This window comes from Acomys russatus, chromosome 7, assembly GCF_903995435.1.
Source record: "Acomys russatus chromosome 7, mAcoRus1.1, whole genome shotgun sequence".
In the NCBI taxonomy this organism is placed as follows: Eukaryota; Metazoa; Chordata; class Mammalia; order Rodentia; family Muridae; genus Acomys; species Acomys russatus.
The window spans coordinates 335,017-361,075 of record NC_067143.1 but is presented as its reverse complement, the minus strand read 5'-3'; the positions used below and the strand labels follow the sequence as shown (position 1 = coordinate 361,075).

The window sequence follows — 26,059 nt, the reverse complement described above, 5'->3', positions numbered from 1 at the left end:
GTACAGTCATTTTGGAATGTGGATCATCAATTGAGTTTCCTACAACCGTAAAAAGTCAATAGAAAAGTAACCAATCCTGTTCTAGAAATTCAGGTCAAAATGCCCAGCTAAATGCATGCTTTGGCTTGCTTTATCTTTGCCAAGAGCCACCCTGTTAAGAGAGCTCACTAGGCATGTGGGCTGTCTAGGAGGTGATATGGGGTTTGCAAGGTCTTGTACCACAATGCACCCCCACACTGCTTCCAGCCTCTGACATGCTGTCAGGAGCCATTGATTTAGGGAAGTTCAGTAGTCATGAGAGATCTCTGGAGGTGATCCGATATTTGCAAGGTATCATGATGTACCCAAGAATTGCTTCCAACCTCTGACTACCCTGTCAATTGTGCTTTGCTGCACCACTCTAAAATCTGGCATTAGAGCCAGACATCATGGTACAGCACCCAGGGAGGCAGATGCAGGTGGATCACAGTGAATCTAAGGCCAGCTTGGTCTACAAAGCAAGCCCAGGACAGACAAGATTACACAGAGAAACGCTGTCTTGAAATACCAAAAAGTAAATACATCTGGCATTGGTATGAACTTTTATTTTCTGGGTACTGACTAGCTCTCATTGAGCAAACTTCCTACAGGATCTTGTTGAAGATGTACTGTTTGTTACTCAGATGAATTAATCCCTGATTATGGAATTCCCAATTTGATTCAAATAGTTTTAAAAGTTAAAGTTAGTTTATGGCTATAATAAATACCTTTGTGGACCTCCAGATGCCTCACTAAGGATAGCCTTGTATCAGATTTGTGGCTTCAGATAAGCCCCCACTGCAGATGGCACAACGAATTCTGGTATTTCACCATAAACTTCACATGAACCTAAGTGGAATGAAGTTACCTAGAGAGGTCTGAATTTAATTGTTTCTTTGAATAAAAGACAGATAAAATTATTGTCCTGGGCTCATAATGAACTAAGAGATAGCTGGATAATGTATAGCTAGGTCCATCCTAATTGATAATTGGTATACTCTTGTAAATTTCAGACCCTATTAACCTTAGACTCTGTCAATCTTCATCATTCTGAACTCATTATGAACTTATGTAATGGACACATAGATAAAAAAAGTTTATATTTAAAACATGTGACCTGTTATATTTTAGAATTCATCTGTTTTTGTGGTTAATTGACTATGAGGTAATTCTTTTTTCTCAGAAGTATAAGTATGGCCATCTACAATAAACAGTGCTGAAACTGGGAAACTTACCTTCAGTTGAAGTTAAGATGCCTTACTTCATCTACCTCTTCTTTTGATTCTTTTCTCTTGAATGTATGTGCTGAAAATTGGGAAGCTTGACTTCAGTTGAAGTCAAGTTGCCTAATTTCATCCACCTTTTCTCTTGAATGTATGTGTGTGAGTGATTTATTTTCTATCTCTCTCTTCTTATTTCTCTGTAGACTTGCAAATAAGTTAGCAGACTCAGGGCCATCAGCCTTCTATGGCTAATAAGCCTAAGTTTACACTAGCTTACTGGAGATCTCTGCAAGGAGGCCTATCTACAGATCAAAGAGCCTCCTTTTAAGACCCCTGTGCCATTTCTAGCCAGAAGCCACTTTTACAGCCTCAGCCATAGGAAATTTGTGGTCAGTTTAAGTTCTCCTCCTAGGCCACATTACAGCCACTCCCTAGAGACTCTTTTCCCCTTCCCTCCCTTCTCTTTTAATCCTGATCAGTTGCCTGAGCCATCAGCTCTGGACCCCTAAGAAGTAAAGCAAACTGAAAGGGCATCCACATTCAGTCCCAGAGACCCTATCCTGGACCTCTTCAGAGCCACAGCCAGGCATTAACATATCTTCTGGAGGGGTCGGGGAGTGCCCCCTCCAACTGCTGATGAGAATGTAGATTTTCTCTATTTTTCTTCCTTTAAAATCTCCCTGTAATATCCATTCAGTGCTGTCCTGTGAGAAGAGTTTCTCTCCAGGAATGCTTAATACAGATTCTCAATTTGGACTTTGATCATGCTGAGTCATCTTTGGTTCTCTATCCTACAAAAATTAAAAATTTTAAATACATTGAGCCAGGTACAGGTTCCTGCTGGCCTCAGAATGAATTTCTGACCTTGGTAATCTAACCCAGATTAACCCTGGCCCTGCCCCAGAGCCCTTACATAGCAATTATCAATCACACAGACTCTTTTAAACTTTCATAGATCACGCTTATCAGAAGCTTTCCACATCTCTACCTATGTAGTTTGAATGAAAATGCCTACAACAGTCTCATAGGGAGTGACATTGTTAGGAGGTGGGGCCTTGTTGGAGTAGGTGTGGCCTTGTTGAAGGAAGCGTGTTACAAGATTTGGGCTTTGAGGTTTCAGCTGATCAAGCTTGGCCCAGCCAGTGTCTCTCCTCCTGATGCCTACCAATATGGTAGGCTCTCCAGCTTTCTGCCTGTGTACCATCATGCTCCCCATCATGATGATAATTGAATAAACATCTGAACTGGAAGCCAGCCTTACTTAAATGCTTTCCTTTGTAAGAGTTTCCAAGGTATAGCCAGATATGGTGGTGCATGCCTGTAATTCCAGCACTCCAGGAGGCAGAGGGAGGCAGGTCTGTGAGTGAGTTCAATGACTTAGACTTATATCTATTAGTTAGTACATCTCTGAACTCTCACCAAAGAAGCTTCTTTTTACAATAGGAGGTGATTCACACAGAAATCCACAACCTGTCAACACATACAGATAAGAGTCAGCGAGCTCCCAGACCTAAATGAGACAACTATAACCCACTCTCTGCTCTCACAGCTCAAGGATAATTGCAGAAGGGGGAGCAGAAAGACTGTAATATGCAGAGGTGGTGGATAATTCTATTAAATTGTATTTTCTAGACATTAACAGGGCAGTTACACATATGAACTTATAGTGCCTATGACAATATGCGTAGACCTGAACAACATAAGGACAGACAAAATTCCAACACAGAAGCAGATAGTTGTCACAATGTCCCATCACTAGCCAAGTAGCCTCATTGGCAGTTGGTACCTGCTAGGAAAAGGACTGTCAGTTCTCCTTAGGGTTGCAGCCCCTAAGAGGCTGTTCATGCTACTGCAGATGGCCACACACACAGGAATTTACTAACAGCACAGAGTATATTCAGTAGCTTAAAACAACAACAAAAACAAAAAACAAGCTGGGTGGTGGTGGTCCACATATTTAATCCCAGCACTCAGGAGGCAGAGGCAAGTGGATCTCGGAGTTCAAGACCATCCTGGTCTACACAGTGAGTTCTAGGACATCCAGGCCTACACAGAGAAATCCTGTCTTGAAACAAAACAAAACAAAAACAACACACACATCAAATTGGAAGGAATAGAGGAAGGAAAGGGGCATGGATTTGATCAAAGTACATTACATGCATGTATAAAATCTTCAAACTATATAAACAGTTCAGCACTAATGACTTCATAAGCAACACTGTATCATTATGGTGGCACTATTGATCATTGCAGGGTCACAGTACAAGAATAAAATGTCATCACAGTGCATTATAGTGTCACAATGGAACACTGATAATATAACAGGACAAAGTGATGGCACAAGGTAGTATTTTATACCTGCTAGTCATCTTTTTGAAGTTACAATGTAGCATTGTGACATCATAATGTGAAATGGAATATTAGACTTAAGTGTTGTGATGCCACAGTGAAGCATTATGAAAACATATCATGTTTTGTAATAGCACAGTGATACAGTGACATCACCATAGAAAGTTGTAATGTCCCAATGGACAATGAGGATGTCACAAGGGAGCATTGTGATGACATGTGCTACCCTGTGTTGGCACAATTGGGGTAACAATGTTATAGTGGGAGTATTTTATGTAAAAATGGATCTTTGTAATACCATAATTCATATTCAGAAAGTACAAGTGAACAGTGACATTTCAAATCAGTATTCTGATGGCATATTGAAGTATTGAGAGAATAATAAAGCATTAAGTTATCAGAATTCTCCTTTGTGAGGTCATATTAAGGTATTTTGTTAGCACAGTGGAGAACTGTGGTATCACCATGAGTGCATTGTCATATCAAAATTAAGCATTATCATACCATAATTAGTGTTGTGAAGGCACAAATGGACACTGTAATGCCATGACACAACATTCTGATGGTACAATGGAGCATTGTGATGGCATAGTGGAACACTGCAATGTTACTAGTTATTATCTGTAAACAAAGATTCTTGTAGCTAGGATGCACAGTTTAAAATTGTGATTTGGGTCTGAATGATTATTTGTAATTAATAAATAAACTCACATAAAAAAACAATTTAGCATTGTGATGTCACAGGTCCATGATATAATAAAACAAACTAGTAGCAAGATGAAACAAAAGCGCTTTGTGATGGCACAATATATTATTTTGTGATGGCAGAAGTATTATGGTGTAAAAATTAAACAATGTGGTGTCACATTTCCACATTATGTTACAAATTGGAGCATTGTGATGACAACATTGAGCACTGGGATATCACAATTCAGTACTGGGATGGCAAAAGGGATCTTGCTTACATAACAATTCATCATTCTGATGTTATAGTTTATTATTGCACTGTTAAATTCAACATTGCAATGGCATAGTGAATTTTTGTCTTCTTTTTAAGAAAAATATTTATTTATTCACTTTACATTATGGTCATAGCCCATTTCTCTTCACCTCCCAGGCCCACCCTCTTTCCTCCCACATCTCCCTCCCCTATTGCTCAGAAGAGAGGAGGCCTCTTTCTCACCCCCACCCCAGGCTCATCAAGTTGTATCAGGACTGAGTGTGTCCTCTCCCCGCACTGTGGTCTGGCAAGGCAGTCCTGCCAGAGAGGTGACGGAAAAGCTGTCAGAGATAGCCCCCACTCCCCTTACTAGGGAACCCACATGAAGCCTGAGTTGGCCCTCAGCTACATCTAAGTAGGGCAGCTAGGCCCAGTCCCTGAAAGTCCTTGGTTGGTGCTTCAGTCTCAGCAGAGCCCTCTATTGGCCTTCTTGTGAGGCTCCTGTCACCTCCTTTTCTCCCCACTTCTCCAGAAGGTTCTCTATGCATTGCTCAATGTTTGGCTGTGAGTCTCAGCATCTCTTTTTGAGGCACTGCTGGGTGGAGCCTTTCAGAGTGCCAAGTTTGGGGACTCTCCTCACCCAACTACCAAGACCATGGACATAAAGTTTCAAATATACACCTAAGAAAAAGTTTTCTCTCCCTAAACTCCTTAATTTTATCTTCTGTTCCTAATATACATGTTGTCCTGCCAGGTGCTACACCCAGAATGCAGTTGGTCTGGCCTAGACCTCACAGACTATATCAGCTGGACCTGCAGTTTCCTAGCTGTAGATAGCATCACACATCCTGAATAGCAAATACAGCAGCCTCTCATCCTAAATTTGGCTAACATTAAAGCCTTCTGTACCTCCATCCCTCCAAATCAATGTCCCTAAATCAGCTGGAAGCTGCCAAAGACCAGATTTCTTCACTCATTATCCATTTATTATCCACAAAGGGCTGGGATGTTAGGCGTTGCTGCAAGCCATGGCTGGCATGCCCTGCTCCCTACCCAGGAGCAGGGCTTCCCCTCTTCCTGAGACCCTTCACTATATAAACCATACATTTTCCTTCTACTGCATCCTTGCCCCTTTCCCCACATTTCGGCCCTCTCTACTCAGTCCCTCTCCCACCCCCCCCCCCGCCTCCTGCCAGGATGCGTTCTCCCTTCCCCTCCCCATGGCATCCAATAAACCTCCAAAAGATATGGATCTATTTGTATTCTTCTATATGCAGATACCCAGTTAGACTAGCACCATTTGTTGAAGATGCTTTCTCTTTTTCTTGCAGTTTTTATTACTATTGCTTTGTAGAACCCCTTGAAATCAGAGATGGTGATACCTCCAGAAGTTTTTATTGTACAGGATTGTTTTAGCTATCTTGGTTTTTTGTTTTGTTTAAATTTCTCCATATAAAATTGAGAATTTCTCTTTCCCAGTCTATAAAGAATTGTGTTGGAATTTTGATGGGAATTGCCCTGAAACTGTAGATTGCTTTGATAAGACAGCTACTTTTACTCTCAATCCTACTGATCCATGAGCATGGGAAATCTTTCCATCTGTTATCTTTAATTTCCTTCTTCTGAGACTTGAAATTTCTGTCATATAGGTCTTTCACTTGCTTTGTGAAGAGTTACACCAAGATACTTTATGGGTTTTGTGGCTATTGTGAAGGGTGAAGTTTCCCTAATTTCTTTCTCAGCCTGTTTATCCTTTGTATAATGAGGGACTGTTGTTTTGGTTTTTAAGTTAATTTTGTATCAAGCCACTTTGCCGAAGGTATTTATCTATTATAGGAGTTTCCCAGTAGAATTTTTAAGGTCACTTATGTATAGTATCGTATCATCTGCAAATAGCAAAACCCTGACTTCTTCCTTCAGAATATGTGTCCCCTTGACCTCCTTTAGTTGTCTTATTGCTCTAGTTAGGAATTCAAGCACCATATTAAAGAGATATGGAAAGTGGGTAGCCTTGTGTGTGAATTAAGTGGAATTGCTTAAATTCTTCTCCATTTAACTTGATGTGGGCTTTTGGCTTGCTGTATACTGCCTTTATTATGTATAGGTACGTACTTTGTATCCCTGGTCTCTTCAAGACATTAGACATGAAAGGGTACTGGGTTTTGTCAAAAGCTTTTATGGCATCTAATGAAATGATCAGATGGGTTTTTTTTTTCCTTTAGTTTGTTTATATGGTGGATTATGTTGATGGATTTTCATATGTTGAACCACCATTGTATTCCTGGCTTGAAGCCTACTTGATCACAGCAAATACTATTTTTGATGTGTTCCTGGACTCAGTTTGTGAGTATTTTAACGTCAATGTTCATAAGGAAGAATGTTCATAAGGGAAACCACAACCAGTCCTAATTTCGATCATAGATATAATTTAAAAAATAACTCCATCCATATCCTAACTCTAAACTCAATCATAACCCTAACTCTAAAGCTAATCTACCCTTATCTCTAATCATAACCCTGACACTAATCCTAACTTTTACCCTACCACTACATCTAGCCCTAGCCCTAAGATTAACCCTAGCCTATCCCAAACCTTAACCCTAAGCATTAACGCCAACTCACCCATTACACTAGTTCTAACATTAACACTAGCCATAACACTAACCTTAACTTTTACCTAAACTCAAACACAAGCTTAACGCTCTTCATAACCCTAAGCTATTCCTAAAAACCTATCCCCAGCTGGGCAGTGGTGGCACATGCCTTTAATCCCAGCACTTGGGGAGGCAGAGGCAGGTAGATCGCTCTAAGTTCCAGGCCAGCCTCGTCTACAAAGTGAGTCCATGACAGCCAAGGCTACACGGAGAAACCCTGTCTTGAAAAAAACAAAAAACAACAACCTACCCCCAACCCAAAACTTCATCCTAAACATATCATGATTTCAGGTGCCACCAAATTTAATTTTTTTTTTTTTTTTACCAAATTTAATCTTAACACCAAAAATACTCTAGTCCAAACCATACGCTTGATATTTATGTACAATAAAGAAATGGGAGCCAGGTGTGGTGCGCACACCTTTAATCCGAGCATTGGACTACACAGCAATTCCAGGACAGCAAAGGCTAAACAGAGAAACCTTGTTTCAAAAACAAACAAACAAACAAACAAAAACAAAAACAAAAAGAAATGGGGACAGGAGAAAGAAAAAATAGAGAAAACTATACTGTAGTAGTCAGAATGTGGTGGAGCCAAATTGCAGCTTCCTAGTTGAGAATGTATTCTTGACCTATAACAAAATTCTGGAGTAAAGTAGCAGGTTCCTTTTTTAGTAGATACAGCCTGTTGGCTGTTGAAACACCTGAATTGTATCTTCATCCTCCATTTCCAACTTTGCAGGTGTCTGTTTCATTCATTGGTTGCCCATCAAACTGGAATCTGATCTACTAAGTGGTGCATGCCTCTTAATCTTAAACTGCATCACAGAACCATCCTGCCCCGCCACCTTCAAATTAATATGATCCTTGTTCTCAGTCTTGACTCCTTCCTTGAGTTTTTGTCAGTCATGGTGAGCACTGGAGTCTCCTCAGCTGCCACTTCACAACAGAGGCACTAGGTCCACAATGAAGGAGCACACAAAAAGCACCAGGAACACAAACCGTAACTCTAACCATCAATTAAGTTCTACTACTCTTGTCAACAATAATCCTAACCCTATTCATACCACTAACGCCAACTCTAAACCTTATCTTATCCTTAATTCTAATATTAAACCTATTCCTAATTCTAACTCTAATACAGAACTAACACTAATTAATCCTTACCCTAGTTTTCCAGCAGCACAGAGTGATGGCTATCTTGGAACAAATGGAACAAGCACTGCAAGACTGGGGATAAGAAAAAAGCGCTACCACAAGAAGCAGAATATAAGTTAGAATGGCCTGCTGCCCGTACTAAGATTGGCCCTTAACATATACATACACAGCCCTCCATGTCTGAGGAGACAATAAGAAGTACTGTGCCCTCAGAGTGAATGTGGGGACCTTTTCCTGGAGCTTTCAGTGTTTTATTTGCAAAACAAGGATAACAGATGTTGTCTACAATACATCAAATAACAATGAAGATATACACCAAGACACTGGTGAACAACTGTCTATGCTTATTGACAACACATCGAATGTATAGTGGTAAGAGTTCCACTATCCACTCCCCCTGGGCCACAACAAGGGGGCCAAGTTGACTATCAAGAAGGAAGAGATTAAAAAAAAAGAATCAAAGAAAGTTCCAAAGAAATATTATTTATTAAAAAAAAAAAACCCACAAAACTAAAATTGTCCGTGGAGGCATTCCTAGCAGGTCAAGCTTGAGGGTATTGCCTCAAGATCAGGCTAGTGTAGCAGAGGAAATGGCTACGTGCTAGAATGCAAGAGGTTCTGAGGAAGATCAAAGCATGGAAAGGCAAGTGGGCCATCAATCATAGCTTCTGTAATAAAGGTGTTCATTGTTTTATGTTAAAAACAAAAACAAAAACCCTAGTGCTAATCCTAACCTTAATATTAAGTCTAATCCTAACTCAAACAGTAAAACTAATCCAATTACTAACACTTAGCATAACCCTAAGAATAACACTAACCCTAATTAACCAAACAGATCCTATACCACAAGCCAGCACTAACCCTATTGACAAACCATAAAATTAACATAAATATACTGAAAACCAAACCATCTATGGGCCTAACTGTCTGAGACAAGGAAGGTCTCTGTATGTCCCTGGCTGTCCTGGAATTTGCTTTGTAGATCAAGTTATCCTTGAGTTTCCAGACATCTGTCTCTCTGTTTCCCAAGTGCTAGATTTAAATGTTGGTGCCACCATGCCTAGCTTTGACATAAGCTTATGAACCCTAAAAGTAACCCTAAACCAGGAGTCCCTACGATGAACCCTAAATCTAACTGTATTCTTAAGCTTAGCCATATCCTATCAAGTATCTATAAACCTAGTTTAAACTTTAGTGGTAGTCTATTACTAGCCCTTATCATAACTCAAAACTTAAACTTATTCTTAACATTCATGCTAACAGCAACCAAAACTGAAAACAGTAACCCAACTCCTAATCCTAACACCAGTCTAACCCATACTTTAATCCTAACATTAAAACTATTCAAATCCCTAATAACAATAGCATAGCCCTAACTCTAACACTAATTCTAAACCGAACCCTATCATTAACACATCGCTACTGTCATGATGGCCATAACAGTAACACTAACCCTAAAGAAAATCACTCCAAAAACAAAACACCATTTCTGACCTTAACTGTAAACCAGATCCTAAACTTATACCTAACCCTAGCCCAATTCATAACTAGCCCTAAACTAAGCAGTAGCCTTAACCTTAAGCCTTACAAAACCTTATCCCTAATGGTAAACCTAACCCTAACTTTAACAGTGGCACAAACTAATACCTAATCCCACTCTATACCTACCCTTAACTTTAACCCCAACTTTAAAATTAAATCTATTCATGTAGCACAGATGCAATGGGCACAAAGTCTCACACCTAACCAAGAAGTATTTGTAATTTATACCTTCTGTGAAAGGGAAGAAAAAAAAAAATGTTTTCTCCAATGAAGTTTGTGGTAAATAGATATAGCCCCCATAGACTCATATATGTTTAAATGGTTGGCCCATAGGAACTGGCACTATTAGGCTAGACAGCCTTGTTGGAGAAAGTGTGTCACTGTGGGGGTGGGCTTTGAGGTCACCTATTCTCTCAAGCTACGCCCAGTGTGACATAAAGTCTCCTTTTGGTGCCTGCATGCTGCCATGCTTCCTGCCATAACTGTAAGGCAACTACAACTAAATATTCCCCTTTATAAGCGTGGCTGTGGTCATGGCCTCTTCACAGCCAATGAATCCCTTCTATTCCATGGATATAAGTATCTGTGATCTATGTAGCATGCTGTACTTACTACTACAGCTCTTCAGGACTTAAAACCAGGTATGAGTATATCTCAAACTATTCTTTTTAAAAAAGGGTTTATGGGTGCTTTGTATTCGTGTAAATACAAGTACATGTGTGCCTAATACCTCTGGAAGCCAGAAAAGGGCGTCATGCTCTAATTAGAGTTACAAGTGGTTACAAACCACCATGTGGGTCTAAGAACTGGACTTGGAGGACGGTAGTCAACCATAGTGGTAACAGTATTTCAGTGGATCAGAACATTGTGACAACAGATGAGTATTATAACAGAGCACAGAGAAACATTTGAAATGGAATAGACAGGCACTGTAGTGGGACAGAAGGAATGTAATGGGACAATGGATCAGCGTAGAAAACTAGGGAATCGGGGAAAAGGATCACTCCCACACAGTCTAGTATTTTCTAATCATGATAAGGGTTGCTGCCAGTAATGAGAATCACCTCACAGCTACTTCTCTCACAGAGAAACAGCAAAGTCTTAGGCCTCTAAAATGCTCCTAGTCCAGTCCTAATACAGGTCTTGACCCACTGTGGCTAAGGACCTAAGAAGCCCTAATGAAAATATAAGACACTAAATTTTGAGACAACACAACTCATTGGAATGTCTAGAATATTGAAAAATAAAATGTTTTCCAACCTCTCTAACACACTTCTTTTCTGAATGTAAGGAAGGTGTACTTTGAATGAAAATGGTTCCATAGGCTCATAGAGACTGGAACTATTAGGAAATATGGCCTTGTTGGCATACATGTGTTGTAGGATGAAGTGTGTCACTGGGGTTGGGCTTTACATTCTCAGCAGCTCAGTCTCTTCCTTCTACTTGCAGATCCAGATGTATAACTCTCAGCAACCTCCCCAGCATCATGTCTACCCTAAGGCCACTATCCTTCCCACATGACAGTAGTGGATTAAATCTCTGAACTATAAGCCACTCCCAATTAATTGTTTTCCTTTATAAGAGTTGTCATGGTCATGGTGTCTCTTCATAGTAATAAAAGCCTAAGACAGAAGGCCTGTTCGGAAGACAAAATGTGTTACTGCTTCACATTAACCTTTAAAGCTATCCCAAGGCTAGTCTCAATCTCAATCCTAATGGTAACTCTGACAACCTTAATGCTAACTTTAACACCTAAAATCCCAAATCCTAACACTAGTTCTAACCTTACCCACTACATTCCCTAACCCTACCCTCAATCCTTCTGCAACAACTAACACTATCACTACCCCAAACTCAACCAATACCCTTTGATCACAACCATAACCCTAATGACAACAACAATGAACCTCATATTCAGCCACACTTTACATTATTACTCTTATCTATATCCCAAACATTAATCCCTAATGCAAAACCTAAATCTAAAACTTTAACCCCTAACCGTGGTACCCAACCTCTAGCCCTACCACCATGAATTACCCTAATCCCTAAGAGTAAACCCCCTAACCCTTACCTAAAACTTAATTGCTACTCCTCCCACCCTAACCTTCTGTATGCTCTGGTCTACAAATAGAACAAAATAGACTCTAGGTGCCAACACAACTGAAGCAAAATTTTATTTGGCAGCTCTTCACATTGCATGAATCAACTTCTAGCTATATTGCTTCTATTTACACAAACACACAGGCACAAAATAACTAACTTAAAACACTCTTTGAAAGAAATCTATTTTTAAAATTCTTTAGTAAACCCAATTTTATTATTTACTAAAGATATGAAAGCAAATTTTCATACTGAGATGCTTATTTTTATATCAAGTATTAAATCTTACCTAAATGTGGCACTCAATTTTGATGCCAGCGCTCAAGTGGCAGAAGCAGATGAATCTCTGAAATTGAGGCTAGCCTGGTCTACATACTGAGTTCCAGGTCAGGGCAACCCAGTCAAAATCACCATCATTATCATCTTACTCAAATAATTTAGAAGGCAAAATAAGAGAACCAATGTTTTCCAGAATTGAATCAATGCTGAGTGCCCTTCACATAAATTAATACTAAATGGCAAAAGTACATTTAGGACCATTTCAGAAACTGTTGGGTGATACCAAAACAAATAATCTTAAACTAAAATTTACTGAAGAATCTTTATAAAATACATCTTGGTAAGCTAGAGAACAATTCTTAAAAGCAAACTTTCTAACACAATGTAATCCAAAGATATACTAATTTCTTACTTGCAAACTGACCAGTGTCTAGGAAAGTAGAAAAGCATCAAAATTTTCTAACTTTGCAAAGTGAAAAGGTTTCAAGCTAGTTTATTAAGGAACATATTTTATGAACAAAAAAATCTAAGTTTAGAGTGTTTATAAAGTTAATAATAGTAATATTAGTGTACAGTAATGTCTTTAACATTCACTAACCAATAATTCACTGACATCCAGGGGAACAGCTACTCCGGAAGACTCCGTTCACAATATGGGTCCTTCATAAGTACAGCGTTTACCTTTATACCATTATCCTTTCATACATTTACACCAAACATTTTCAGTTTCCTAAACAATTACTCTTACCCGTGCCTAAAATAAGCAGTAAAACAACACACAGCACATGCTTGGAGTCTCGTGTGATATATTTGTGATAGTTGGTATTATCTTGAGAAGATCTAGAATCACCTAGGAATGAGCCTCTAGTCTTGCCTATAAGGGATTTACATTGAGACAGAAAGGCTTATCCTGAAGGAAGTGGCACTATTCCCTGGGTTTGGGTCCCAGACTGTATGAAAGGGAGAAGGCCAGGTGATCATGAGCACTCATCCCTTTCTGTTTGACTATAGATGCAAACTCCCACAAGCTCTAGTGCTGTGACTTGTCAACCTCTGAGGCAAAAGAAACCCTTCCTAGCTAGTTTTTGTTTGAGTATTTTATCATAGCATCAGGAAAAATAATAGAAGACACAATGATCTTCACACAATTATGAAACTGTTTAACAATATATATCACAAACTTCTATTGTTCAAAGACTAAAGAAATTTTCACCTCAAAAGAAAAAAAAGAAAAAAAGAAAATCTCACCTCAACATATGCCTCTCTAAATGAAATGGCAACACATTCTTCTTATTCTTTTGGTAAAGTACTGGGGATTGAATTTACAGTCTCATGTGTGCCAGTATTCTACCTAATGAACAACATATCCAGTACGCTTCAGCTTTTATTTACAAAATAGGGATTAAATTGCTTGGGCAGGCTGACTCTGCAATTCTCCATCAGCCACCAGATTAGATAGCACAAGCCTATACCACCAAGCCCTTCTATGATCACTATTAAATACAAATCACCAGCAAACACAATATATTCATAGCCTATATAGGAATACATTCATGTTATAAAAGTCTGAGCACTGTAGGTTAATTTGCACCAGGAATTCAAAATACCTAAGATATCCTTCCAATAGACTTCATGACTTTTACTGCAATTACAATTTTACAAACATTACTTTTTAAACTATATGCATTATCATGTGTATACTCAAGAGGATTATGAAAACTTAGGTATCCTCACATCATATTCATTCTGAAGGTGTTACACCAGAGATGTTCAAGTCTTCAAATAGAATTGAACATTTTGCTGTTCTAGACATGGCTTCTGTGTAGCCCTGGCTGTCCTGTAATTCACTCTGTAGACAAGTCTGGCCTTGAACTCCAGAGATCTGCCCACTTCTGCCTCCCCAGTGCTGGGATTAAAGGAATGCACCACCATGCCAGACATGGAACTGAACCTCTTAACACCAATTACTGACAAGTCTTTCTTTAGTAAGTCTTTGACCAAAACAAAGCAAAACCAAAACAAAACCCTGTAGCTTTCACATGTTTTATGCCGCCAGATTTTCTTCCCAGGAATATTTTCAAACATTAGAAACTATAAAGTCTAAAAATTTTGGCTCACTGTCCAGATTCATGGGGCTTTTCCTCCAGAATGAGTTTTTCCATGTCTTTGAAGGGACCGGTGACATCTAAAGGCCTTTCCACACTCTTCGCATTCATATGGTTTTTCGTGACTATGAGTTCTTTCATGTCTTTGAAGAGAACTGTGACATCTGAAGGTTTTATCACATTGTTTACACTCAAAGGGTTTTTCTCCAGTATGGATTCTTTCATGTACTTGAAGAGAAGGGAAACGCCAGAATGCTTTACCACAGTGTGTACATTCATAAGGCTTTTCCTCAGAATGAGTTCTTTCATGTAATCGTAGAGAGCTCTGAACTCTGAAGGCCTTACCACACTGTTTACATTCATAAGGTTTTTCTCCAGTATGCGTTCTTTCATGTCTTTGAAGAAAAGAGGGATAAATGAAGGTCTTACTACATACCTTACATTCATAGCGTTTCTCTGCAGAATGAGACCTCTCATGCATTTGAAGTAAATACCGAGAAACAAAGGACTTACCACACTGTGTACATTCACAGAGATTTCCTTCAACTTTCTTTCTTTCCTGTATAGGATTACTCAGACTGAACACTTTACCAGGTTGCTTGCCTTCATAGGGCTTCTCATGAGTGTGAGACATTTCATGAACTTGAAGACTACTGAGAACTGTGAAGGCTTTTCCGCACTGTTTACATTCATATGGTTTCTCTCCAGTATGGGTTCTTTTGTGTAGCTGAAGCGAACTTGACGAACTGAGAATTTTACCACATTGCTTACATTCGTAAGCTTTTTCATCAGTATGGGCCCCTTCATGTACTTGAAAATAACTGAATCTTCTGACAGTCTTATCAAATTGCTGACATGCATAGGGTTTTCCTCCAGTGTGAGCTAGTTCATGTAACTGAAGAGCACTGGGACAACTGAGACTTTTACCACGTTGTTTACATGCATACAGCCTTTCTTCAGTGTGAGCTCGTTTATGTATATGAACATAAGCAAGACTCCTAAATGCTTTACCACACTGTTTACATTCATAGAGTTTTTCATTGGTGTGAATTCTTACATGCTTCTCAAGCAAACTAGGAAAGATGAAGGACTGGCCACACTGTTCACATACATATTTACATGCGTATCGTTTTCCTCCGGTATGAATCTTTTCATGCCTTTCCAGGGAAGAGAGATAAAAAAAGGCTTTACTACACATCTTACATTTATAGGGCTTTTCTACAGTATGAGATCGTTCATGAACTTGGAAGGTACTCCAATCTCTGAAGGTTTTATTACATTGCATACATTCAAAGGGCTTTTCCTCAGTGTGCATGCTTTCGTGTCTTTGAAGAAGAGGAGGACATAGAAAGGCTTTACTACATATGTTACATTCGTAAGGTTCCTCTACAACATGAGCCCTTGCATGCAACCGAAGGGAACTGCGACTTCTGAAGGCTTTACCACATTGTTTACATTTATAGGTTTTCCCCCAAGAATGAGATCTTTCGTGCCTTTGAAGAAAAAGGGAGCAATGAAAGGCTTTAGTACATATCTCACATTTATACGGTTTCTCTCCAGTGTGAAATCTCTCATGTGTCTGAAGTAAATATAGGTAAGTGAATGATTTACTACACAGTTTACATGCATAAGGTTTTTTCCCAGGATGAGCTATTTCATGCCTTTGAAAGTAACAGTGACTTCTGAAAGCTATACCATACTGTTTACAGGCAGAGTACTTTTCTCCAATGTGAGTTCTTTTATGTATTTGAAGGTAACTTTGACATTTGAAATTCTTACCACACAGTTTACATACATAAAGTTTTTCTCCACTGTGAATCCTTTCATGAACTCGAAGGGACCTGGCAGAGCAGAAGGTTTTTCCACATTGTTTACACTCATAGGGGGTTTCTTCAATTTGAAAATTTTCGTGTAACCGAAGGTAACTGTGGCATCTGAAGACTTTCCCACAGTGCTTACATTCATAGGGTTTCCCTCCAATATGAGTCAATTTGTGTAACTGAAATGAGCTTTGTTGTCTAAAGGATTTCCCACATTGTTCACATTCATAGGGTTTTTCTCCAGTATGAACTCTTTCATGACTCTGAAGAGCACTGGAAGAGCTGAGAGCTTTACTGCACTGTTTGCATGCATGTTTGTCTTCAGTGCTGGCTCTTCCGTCTACAGAACAGGGGCAGGCAAAGGCCATTCCAATTTGCTTATACGATTTTTCACCACTGTGACTTTGTTCCTGTATTCCAAATGAACCTGGAAAACAAAAGGATTTTTGAAAACATTACACTTTTATAAGGTCCCTGTGTATCACTGAATAACTGTAAGTTCAAGGTTTTTCTACACCGCTTGTAGTTATATTGCTTCTTACCATATTTGTGTTCAGATGGCTTGTCCCCCAAGTGAGACATGATGTGCTCATTAAAGGATGGTCGACACGTGAAAACTTTTCCACACACACCGCATTCAAATGGTGTTACTCTAGTAGAAACTTTCGTACTCCTACAGAGATTTGATATCCAGGTAAAGGTTTCTTGAAACTGAACACATTCTTTATGCTTATAAATTGCATCTATCAAATAACTTCTGTAAAAAAAAGTACGAACATGTTAGCAATGGCTGCTTCACTAATAACTGTGTGCTTACTAGGTATTACTAGTATTCATAGGCTATTCATAAAAATCCAGGAAAGTGTATGTTTTGGCTACCTGAATAGCCTCAAAAAATGGACTGATGATTCTATAATATGCCCCCAAAGATCTACTTTCAAAACAGCCCCCACTCAGGCTGGAGAGATGGCTGCTTTTCTAGAGGTCCTGAGTTCAGTTCCCAGTATCCATATGGTGGCACACAACTGCCTATAACTATAATTCCATGGGATCCAATGCCCTCTTCTGATGTGCAGACCTATATGTAGACAAAATACCCATATACATAAAATAAATAAATCTTATTTATACATATATATATATATATAGCCCTAGTCATATAGGTGTTAAGTGTACCATTTCCAAGTGAACTGTTTTCAAATATATAAAATGAAATAAATAGTTTTGTTGAAAGTTTTTAAATTATAATAAAGTTAATGTTTTAACTTTTGTTTAAGTTTCAATTTCATCATTTATTTTATGTACACAGTGTTTTGCCTATATGTATGCCTGTAGACCATATCCATGCATGGTGACTATAGAGGCCAGATGAGAGCACTGGATGTCCTGGACCTGGAGTTACAGATGGTTGTGAGCCATCAGATAGGTGTGGGGACTAGAAACTGGATCCTCTGGAAGAGAAACCAGTACCTTTTAAAATGCTGAACCGTCCCTCTAGCTCCTTTTGGTTTTTCGTTTCTAACTTTTCACAACATATTTAAGAGTTTCTCAAGGAAAAATTTCTTCTAGTTATATATGCAAATTACCTTATGTATCTCCAAGAATGTTTGTTCTGCTCTTCAATGGTCTGGTCTTCCCATTTGATGCCTAAAATGCAGAACACGCCCCACCCCCCATCACAAATTATTAGAAATTACAGAAAAACAAGTTTCTGTTTTTTCACTGATTTCTTCTCTTTTCAAATTCCAAATCACAGAACTAAGGAACACTTGTTCCTTGAAAAATAGACAGTGGCATTCTTACCTACAGAAGTAAGGTTACTGCAAGTTTCCAGCATCACATCTCTGTAGAGCTTCTTCTGAGAAGGATCCAGCAAAACCCACTCTTCCTGGCTGAACTTCACAGCCACATCCTCAAAGGCCAAAAAGTCCTAAAACGTCCGGAATATACACAGAAAAGAACAGAAGAGAATAACAGATCTAGAGATTTCTTGCACTCAGTTGTTAAGATGTCCATATAACTTTGTGGTATTTGGAGATTTTTTTTCAATGAAACTGAAATTTTAGTAGTAGCTCTGAGATATTAAAAAAAGGAAACAGCAACAAAGAGTTCTGCGTCAGCCAAGACTACACAGTGAGACTCTGACTCCACAAAGAGAAAAAAAAGAAAAAAGAAAGAACCCAGTAGGAACTCTCCTCATTACTGTGCCTGAGAGATAAATGTGCTGCTAGGCCACCCCATTTTTTTCTTTCTAGAATGAATTTCTAGTACTTATAATAACAGATTCTACTGAAGGATGTACAGGGGAGAGAGCCAGCACAAGACATTGCTTCTACACACAGAGTAGGCTTTTCTGGTATTAGGAAACCTAAGATTCTGGGAAACGCCCCTCTAACATAAATGATGCCAGCAGTTCTCTTATTCTAAAGGACTTAGGTAAACGCAGCAATTTTCTGAACTGTTGGCTATCTGAATGTTCTATACATCCAGAGATACCAAGAGAATCTGGCCCCACCGCCAATAATGTGGGCAACGAGTCTACTGAGTTTCTCTGAAAGACAACACTTCATGCATATTGTTACTTGTTGAGTGAGGAATTGAGCCAATCCTGTGTGATTGTGCAAAGAGAAAACATTTAGAAGCCTCAAAAGCAATTTATAACATGCAGAATTGCTACAGTAAGAATGATTAATAATCTTAAAAAGCTAACATCCATTGTGTAAATATCAATGCAAAATGAAACAGTGAGATGGCAAGTGTTTTTACAAAGAATGCAAAGTAGTTAGGTCTGTTGGCATGTGCTTATAGTCCCAGTTACTTGGGAGAGCAGTAGATAGATTCACTTGCATTCAGGAGTTCAAATTCAGCCTGAACTCTACTGCAAGGCTCCCACCCATCTCAGAAGGGAATAAGTAGTGAAGAATGAGAAGGTGGGGAAAGAGAAGTGTTACCTCTTCTGGATTACACCTTTATAAAACTAAATGAAATTTTAAGACGCACTTACTTGTAGCCACTAATAATTAATTTTCCTACATTCTACTAATCCAAGTGCTTAGAAATTGTCATTCTTCTAAACTGTAAAATTATGGCTTGCCTAGACTACATCAAAGGCTTTCAAACTACTCTATAGACACAAAGGGCCAAAAAAGCAAATTTCCACACTTTGGAGATTTAGTGGCACTTTATAAAATTGGCTGGCTTAAAAAAAAAAAAAAACCTGCAAAACTTACTACTCCACAAGATAAGGAATTCACATACTCACCTTGATATTAGATATGGACCACATTATATAAAATCAAGTCAGGTCCTCATAACTGATATGAAAAGAACTCCCTCATACTCTCTCAACTATGCAACCCCCTCTACGGGCTGACTGCTTCCTTCAAGTATTTCAATAAATTCTTTGTGCATGTCTTGGAGAATTCTTTTGACTGTCACCACATTCCATATGCTGTTTTGCCCAGCATTGTGATGGTTTACAAGGGACTTTCTTCTTACCTCTGGTGCTTACTTATGGTAGTCACCTAAAGGTACCTTGTTTAGGAGACTCTCAAACAATGTCCAAATGCCTTGCTTTTTTCTCCTGTAAGAGGGCAGGCTAAGGAAGTTCTTTTGGGCCCTTGCAGAAAGATGTTTCCCATTCACAAGTGATAGACACAAGCCAAAGGAATTCTTTGTTATTTTAAAGTGTGAATGGGGATTGAGGGAGGACTGTTAGCTGCTGCAGTCTACAATTTTTTTTGTAGTCTACAATTTTAAGGAGTTTCCTTTCTCATGTTCTGAAAACTCCCTCACTCTCTCCCTGTAAGTCTCTTCCTTTCTCCTTACCCAGATACACTTTACTTTCACATAAATGTTCACCCAGGAATCTGACACAGAGAACTCAGGAAGCAATTAAAAGCTACACTCTGACCCTCAGAAAATATTCTTCACTCTGGGGGTGGGGGTAACATGCCTTTAATCCCCGTATTAAGAAGGCAGAGCCAGGTCCATCTCTGAATTTAAGGCCAACCTGGTCAACATAGTAATTTCCAGGCCAGAACTAAATGGTGAGACCCTATCTCAAAAACAAAAACAAAAAAAACCCAAAACAACAACAACAAAAACCCAACAGCAATAAAAATAAATCTATATATTGTTTGAGATGGCTAGTAGAGACCTCAGCACCACACAGGTGCATGTCTCTTTCCTCATCTGATCTCTCTCAAATCTAACTATGATCATTTTGCCCAAGATTCTTCTTTACTTTCGTTAGGAAATCCAAAGGGTTAATTGCAGTCTTTTGTCCTAATCTAGCCAATACATTTATATACATTTTTTAAAATATTTTTATGTGCATAAGTGTTTGCCTGCACTGATGTCTGTGCACCATATACATACCTTGTGTTCATAAAGACCATAACTGGCCACTAGAGCGCTTTGGACTGGAGTTATAGATGGTTATGAGCCTCTATGTGGGTGATGGTAACAGAACCCGGGTCTTTTGGAAGAGCAGCCAGTGTTCCTAACCAATGAGCCAATGCTATGTGCATACAAAGAGATTCCATACCTAGTCTTTAGCAGGCAGCTGAGCCGATGAGAGCCATAGTCATACCCCTGATAACAGAGAAAACATGTTCCTTTACAGTCCTTGACAGGAAACCCAAATGTTCGTATCAGGACTCCTACATGGGAGACAATGGGGAAAGGACCCTTAGGAATACATGATTCCCTGTGTCTTAAATAATGGCTGCTATCAACTCCATTAACAATACCATGTTCTGGAACATAACAAAGAAACCTTTCAAAAGAACCCTGCTTTTTATCTGAATACAGGTTGGCTGAAATCATGCACCAATACACTAACCTGGACAGCAAAACGCAACCTACCTGTATATTTTATAAAACCTTTTCAGATATTAGACAAGTTTCAAAAATCAGAACAGGAACCCGAAACTCCTTTCCTCCTACTTTCTAGATAGATACTGCCTTCAAGGCTGTATTTAACAATTAAGAGGACTCAAGGGTTAGAAAAGCCAAAACAGAAGATTAAAGGGATTGCTATAGCAACTTTCTATTTCCTGACCATTTCAGGAAGTCCAAGCAATCCATCTAAAGGCACCCTCCTCAGTCTAAGGGATCTAACTTTTATGTATTTATTCAGACTACAATTCAATTGTTATCTCATCACTTGTATCCTCCCATTCTTCCCTCCCTCCTGCTTTCACCCTATTCCCCTCCCCTAGGTCTATGACTGTGGGGGACCTCCTCCCGACTATATGGTCATAGGCTATCAAGTCTTTGGGTCAAATGAGCCACTCTGATTATCCCTGTGGTCAATGACAGTATTTCAGCTGTGAGAGCACAAAGTAACACAGCTGTATAATAAACCTCCTATGGGACGCCATCTAAATTGCAAACTGCAAGGCCACTAGAATCCTCTCTCCTTCTTTTCCTCCCCCGCCCCCACCCCCAGCTCTGACTCTCTTTTTTCCATCCTGTACCTAAAAATCTCATGCTAGGGATAAACATGAAAGCCGACAATGCCCTTTGGTCCTGGACAATAAAGGGTTACATTTCTCCTTTGACGAAATGACTGTGGGGTTACTCAGGCTCCCAAATTTTCCTTGGTAATCCACGTATAAACCTCAGATGACCTAAGATATGGCAAAGGCAATGGCTATGTATACAACCAGTAATAAAGGAGCTACATTCTTCTCCCTGACTACCTTTCTGAGCTAATGCTCTGGTCCTCAATATTCCTCCATGGCACTAATGGCAAACCGCAACCAGCACACTTTAAGCCTCTCTTAACCTTGTGATAAACATCTTTTCATTCATTTCTTTTTGGTTCTACCCATCTGTCCAATTCTCTTCCATCCTCCATGCCCATTTATGACATCTGAAGGGTCCTGAGACCCTAAGGTAGTCATAACTCCAAGCCCCTACCCTGGAATGTCTAGAGGCTGAATGAAACAGTCTGCCTTATCTCTACTATACATCCCTTTATCTTTTTTTTTTTTTTTTTTTTTTGGTTTTCAAGACAGGGTTTCTCTATATAGCCTTGGCTGTCCTGGACTTGCTTTGTGGAGGCTGGCCTCGAACTCACAGAGATCCACCTGCTTCTACCTCTCCAAGTGCTGGGATTACAGGTATACACCACCACAATCTGGCTCACATCCCTACATCTCCTAACAAGTTTCCCTTCAACTATGAAAGGCAATCTCTAATCCTAGATGCTCATTAACAGCCACTTCTGTCACAGTGGTCATTAAAGACTAACAATTTTCTTCAAAGGCCCGATTAAAGCCTGAAACTTCGAAGGCTTTCCAGCTTCTTGACAAATGCCTACACATTATGGTATTATGCTCATATGACTCATCATGGAACAATCATGTTGGCAGTAAGAGTCAGATGGATCCTAAAGAACATTCCAAGACCTAAGAGCCATAAACGAAACTGTGATCCCAAACACTCCATAGGTCCCAATCTTTATACTGTAAGGAGAAATAAACTCCAACATCACCTAGGTTTTGCTAAGACTCTAAGGATGCTTGCTTTCTGTATTACAATCCACCCAAACTCAGTTCTTAGTTTCCTTTAAAAGGCTAGACCACTTGACTCAGATATTCAACCACTCACCTGGAGTCACTTGCTTCAAGACATATGGTACAGCCCCTATCTCTTTGCCATGGGAGAAAACCATTCTTCCTTGAAATTGTCTTACAGAAGTAGCCTCCTTTATAGTACATAGATGATTTATTAACCTCTAACACATTAGAACACTACCGTAACTCATCAGAGACTAACTAGTCTCAAATAGACATTAAGATTTCCTCTTCTAAGGCACAAATCCCCCTACTAATGACTTTCTATCAGAAGGCACAAGGAGCCCTCCCACCCAGACCTTAAAGATACCCTAACTATGGGGTTTCTATCCACAGAAGAGTTGAGAACTAACCTGTGACCACGTGTTATCTTTTCCACCCCCAGAAGCTCAAGAAGACTACTCCTGTGAGCCTCTTGGAGATTTCTATCTCCTCTTCCAATGAGGCAAGGAAAAACTCACCCTCAGGCCACAGTGTTTTTCTCTCACTTTTCTGGGTTCTATAATTGCACAAGCCCTACCTTCTTATTCCCTTAATGTAATTTCAGGGAAATTTATCCTAAACCTGCTCCAGGAAACTTTAAACTATGCCACTACCATGGACATCACCTACTTTAGTAAAGTTACGATGCCCATCTTACTCCTTTACCCCAATACCTCAATTGAGAGCTCGATACCATTCTTTCCAGAAAAGCCATGCTTTGGTGCCATTTTTAACCATTATAACTTTTGCTATAGATACATATAAAAGGTTGAAAACAGATATCTGCTATCACTAAGTCCTGGATGGATGACTCTTTAAGAGAGACTTAGAGCTGGCTTTCTTAATTCTTGCTTATGGGTTATGATTGGGGTTATCGGTAGTGAGGCTCTTGCTTAACTTTCTGGTACTATGGACTTCTTCTAGATCACAGGCCATTAAGTTCCAGATACTACCTTCTCATTGATATCCACCATTATCATAGCATGGATATGGTTGTCAAGACATCATTCAGTGTTGGACTTTGCTTTCCAATTTGAGGTAAGACCCCCTCACTTTTGCTCCTGCATTACCTATTCCAGGCCAACTCCCAGCGAATTCTTCTGTCACCACCTACCATCTCACTCTATGTGCCCTGGGGTTACATACTTGTACCACTATATCTAGTTTTTATGTGGGTTCCAGGGATTAGAAGTCAAGATCATCAGGCATGTGCGACACATGTTTTTGCCAACTGAGCCATCTTGTCAGTCCAAAATAGATTATTCTGACTCAAAGTCTGGTAACCAACTGTTAAAATTATCTGTACTCTACAAAATCTGGTAATGTTTGAATTATTTGAAATAATTCATTCTCTTCTAATTTTAATTTCCTTCCTGGCCAATTTCATTCAATCCTACAGCCATAACCTTATATAGCATGGTTAACTCTGAGTTTAAGAAAGATTGTCCTTTGATGTATCAATTACTATAACTCTTATTTGTGACTGCCAATTTCATCTTGTGTTATTTTAGTAATATATCAGGTTTTGGTTTGGGAAAAGTAAATGTTAGTCACTGGGATGGTTAGTTTTAAGAGCCAATGTGACACAACCTAATCACCTCTTAAGAGAGTCTCAGTGAGGGGACTGTCTAGATCAGGTCTATGGAGAGCTGTCTTGATTATAAAAACTGAGGCAGGAGTACCCATCCACAGTAGGTGGTGCCAACTCCCAGCAGGAAGACTCCGAACTACATAAATGTAGAGAGGGAGCTGAGCACACATAAGCATGCATATATGCACTTTCCCTCAGTTTTACTGTGGCTGGGACTGCTTCAAGTTCTTGCTCTTCTTTCCCCTCAATGGACTGTAGTTTTGAACTGTTAGCAGAATAAACCTTTTGTTCGCTAAAGTTGCTTTTGTCAGGTTATTTTACCACAGCATCAGAAAGGAAACTAATAATTTGGTATCAATCCTGGTAGTTTCCAAAACTCCTGTCAGCTCTTTCATTTCTTCTCTTAAATGAGTTACATTCCAATTAAAACAGATTGCCTATGTGTCATTAGTTTTATTGTCTAGGACTCCTAGTTTAGCATGAGAAATCCAGCACAATGGCACACACTTTTAATCCCAGCACTTGGGAAGTAGAGGCAGGCAAATGTGAGTTCAAAGCCAGCCTATGCAGGGACCTTGTCTTAAACCCCCCCACCCAGAAGATCAAATGATCTCTATTGAAGAAACCATGACAAACTGAATAGCCAGAATTAAATATAAAATCTGCTGAAAGATCAAATGATAAGTTTTTCTCAAAACATTTACTACTTTGTTGATTTCTTGTGCATCTCTCATTTTCCATTGAAAATGACAAGTGTCATTTAGCTAACTGGGGAAACTGTTTTAGATCAGATTTATAAGCTGACAATGGGAATAACCCTCTCCAAGGTTATTTTCTCCTAATGTGTACCAGGCTTGTCCTGGAGATTTTTTGTTATGCAAGGGAACACAAGACACTAAGTGATCAACCTTTCTGTTTCCTCTTCACTGTGAGGAATCACTATAAACTCATTACAAATCCTGCGAGTCAGCAGTCAAGAGTCACTGGCTGCTCTTCCAGAGGTCACAGGTTCAATTCCCAGCACCCACATAGCAACTCACAACTGTTTCTAACTCCAGCTCCAGGGAATCTGACACCCTCACACATATATGCATACAGGCAAAGCACCAATGCACTTAAAATAAAGATAAATCATAAAAACATTAAAAAAATATAAACTCTGGGGTAGTAGTCCTGACACTCCCACCCTAGGAGGAGGGGAAAAACACACATGCAAGCAAGGGCACAAAAGCCTCTTAATTTTGGCACCTTTATGATTAGGTACAAGAATTCCTAAGCTAAAGGCAGCACACTGGAAAACTTGGATAATGAATCAAAGTTTTAAGTAACATATGGTAAAACAGAGGTCTCAAGAGAAATTTCTGGATCTCTTTGAGTTCAAGGCCAATCTAGTCTACAAATCAAGTCCAGAACAATCAAGGCTACAAAAGAGAAACCCTGTCTCAAAAAAAAACCAAAGACCAAGAGAGACAGAGACAGAGGGGAGTGTGGGGGGTGAGGGAGGGGAGAGGGAAGGAGAGAGGGGAGGGGAAGGAGAATGAATATTTATGCCACAAAGTACAGGGCATATTTAGGGAGAATAAAGCAATAAGTACATCATTACAAATGAAGACAGATGAAAAGTAAACCATTCCACAATAGAAAGCTAGAGGTGGAAGAAATAAATCAAACACTAGAAAATAACAATTAGAGAATAACACTGTGAACA

At 39.3% G+C, this 26,059-nt stretch overlaps 1 protein-coding gene and 1 pseudogene across 1 annotated transcript; both read right to left on the bottom strand.

Annotated features, from left to right (window-relative positions):
• Window positions 1-7,855: 7,855 nt before the first annotated feature.
• Window positions 7,856-8,083, bottom strand: LOC127192358 (small ubiquitin-related modifier 2-like; annotated as a pseudogene).
• Window positions 8,084-13,725: 5,642 nt separating this feature from the next.
• LOC127192357 (zinc finger protein 791-like) lies at window positions 13,726-23,488 on the bottom strand. The gene is made up of 3 exons (XM_051149651.1): window positions 23,435-23,488; window positions 17,995-18,121; window positions 13,726-16,618 (listed from the first exon to the last, which is right to left on the bottom strand). The coding sequence occupies exons 1-3, from the start codon at window positions 23,486-23,488 to the stop codon at window positions 14,394-14,396; spliced, it is 2,406 nt and encodes an 801-aa protein (XP_051005608.1). The 3' UTR covers window positions 13,726-14,393.
• Between the last annotated feature and the right edge of the window lie 2,571 nt (window positions 23,489-26,059).

Coding starts and splice junctions, on each gene's coding strand:
- LOC127192357 (XM_051149651.1), bottom strand. CDS start 23,488: ATGGCACCAAAGCATGGCTTTTCTGGAAAGAATGGTATCGAGCTCTCA. Junction 18,122..23,434: donor GTATCGAGCTCTCAATTGAG/GTATTGGGGTAA, acceptor CGGACGTTTTAG/GACTTTTTGGCCTTTGAGGA. Junction 16,619..17,994: donor CAGTAACCTTACTTCTGTAG/GTAAGAATGCCA, acceptor TTTGTTTTCCAG/GTTCATTTGGAATACAGGAA.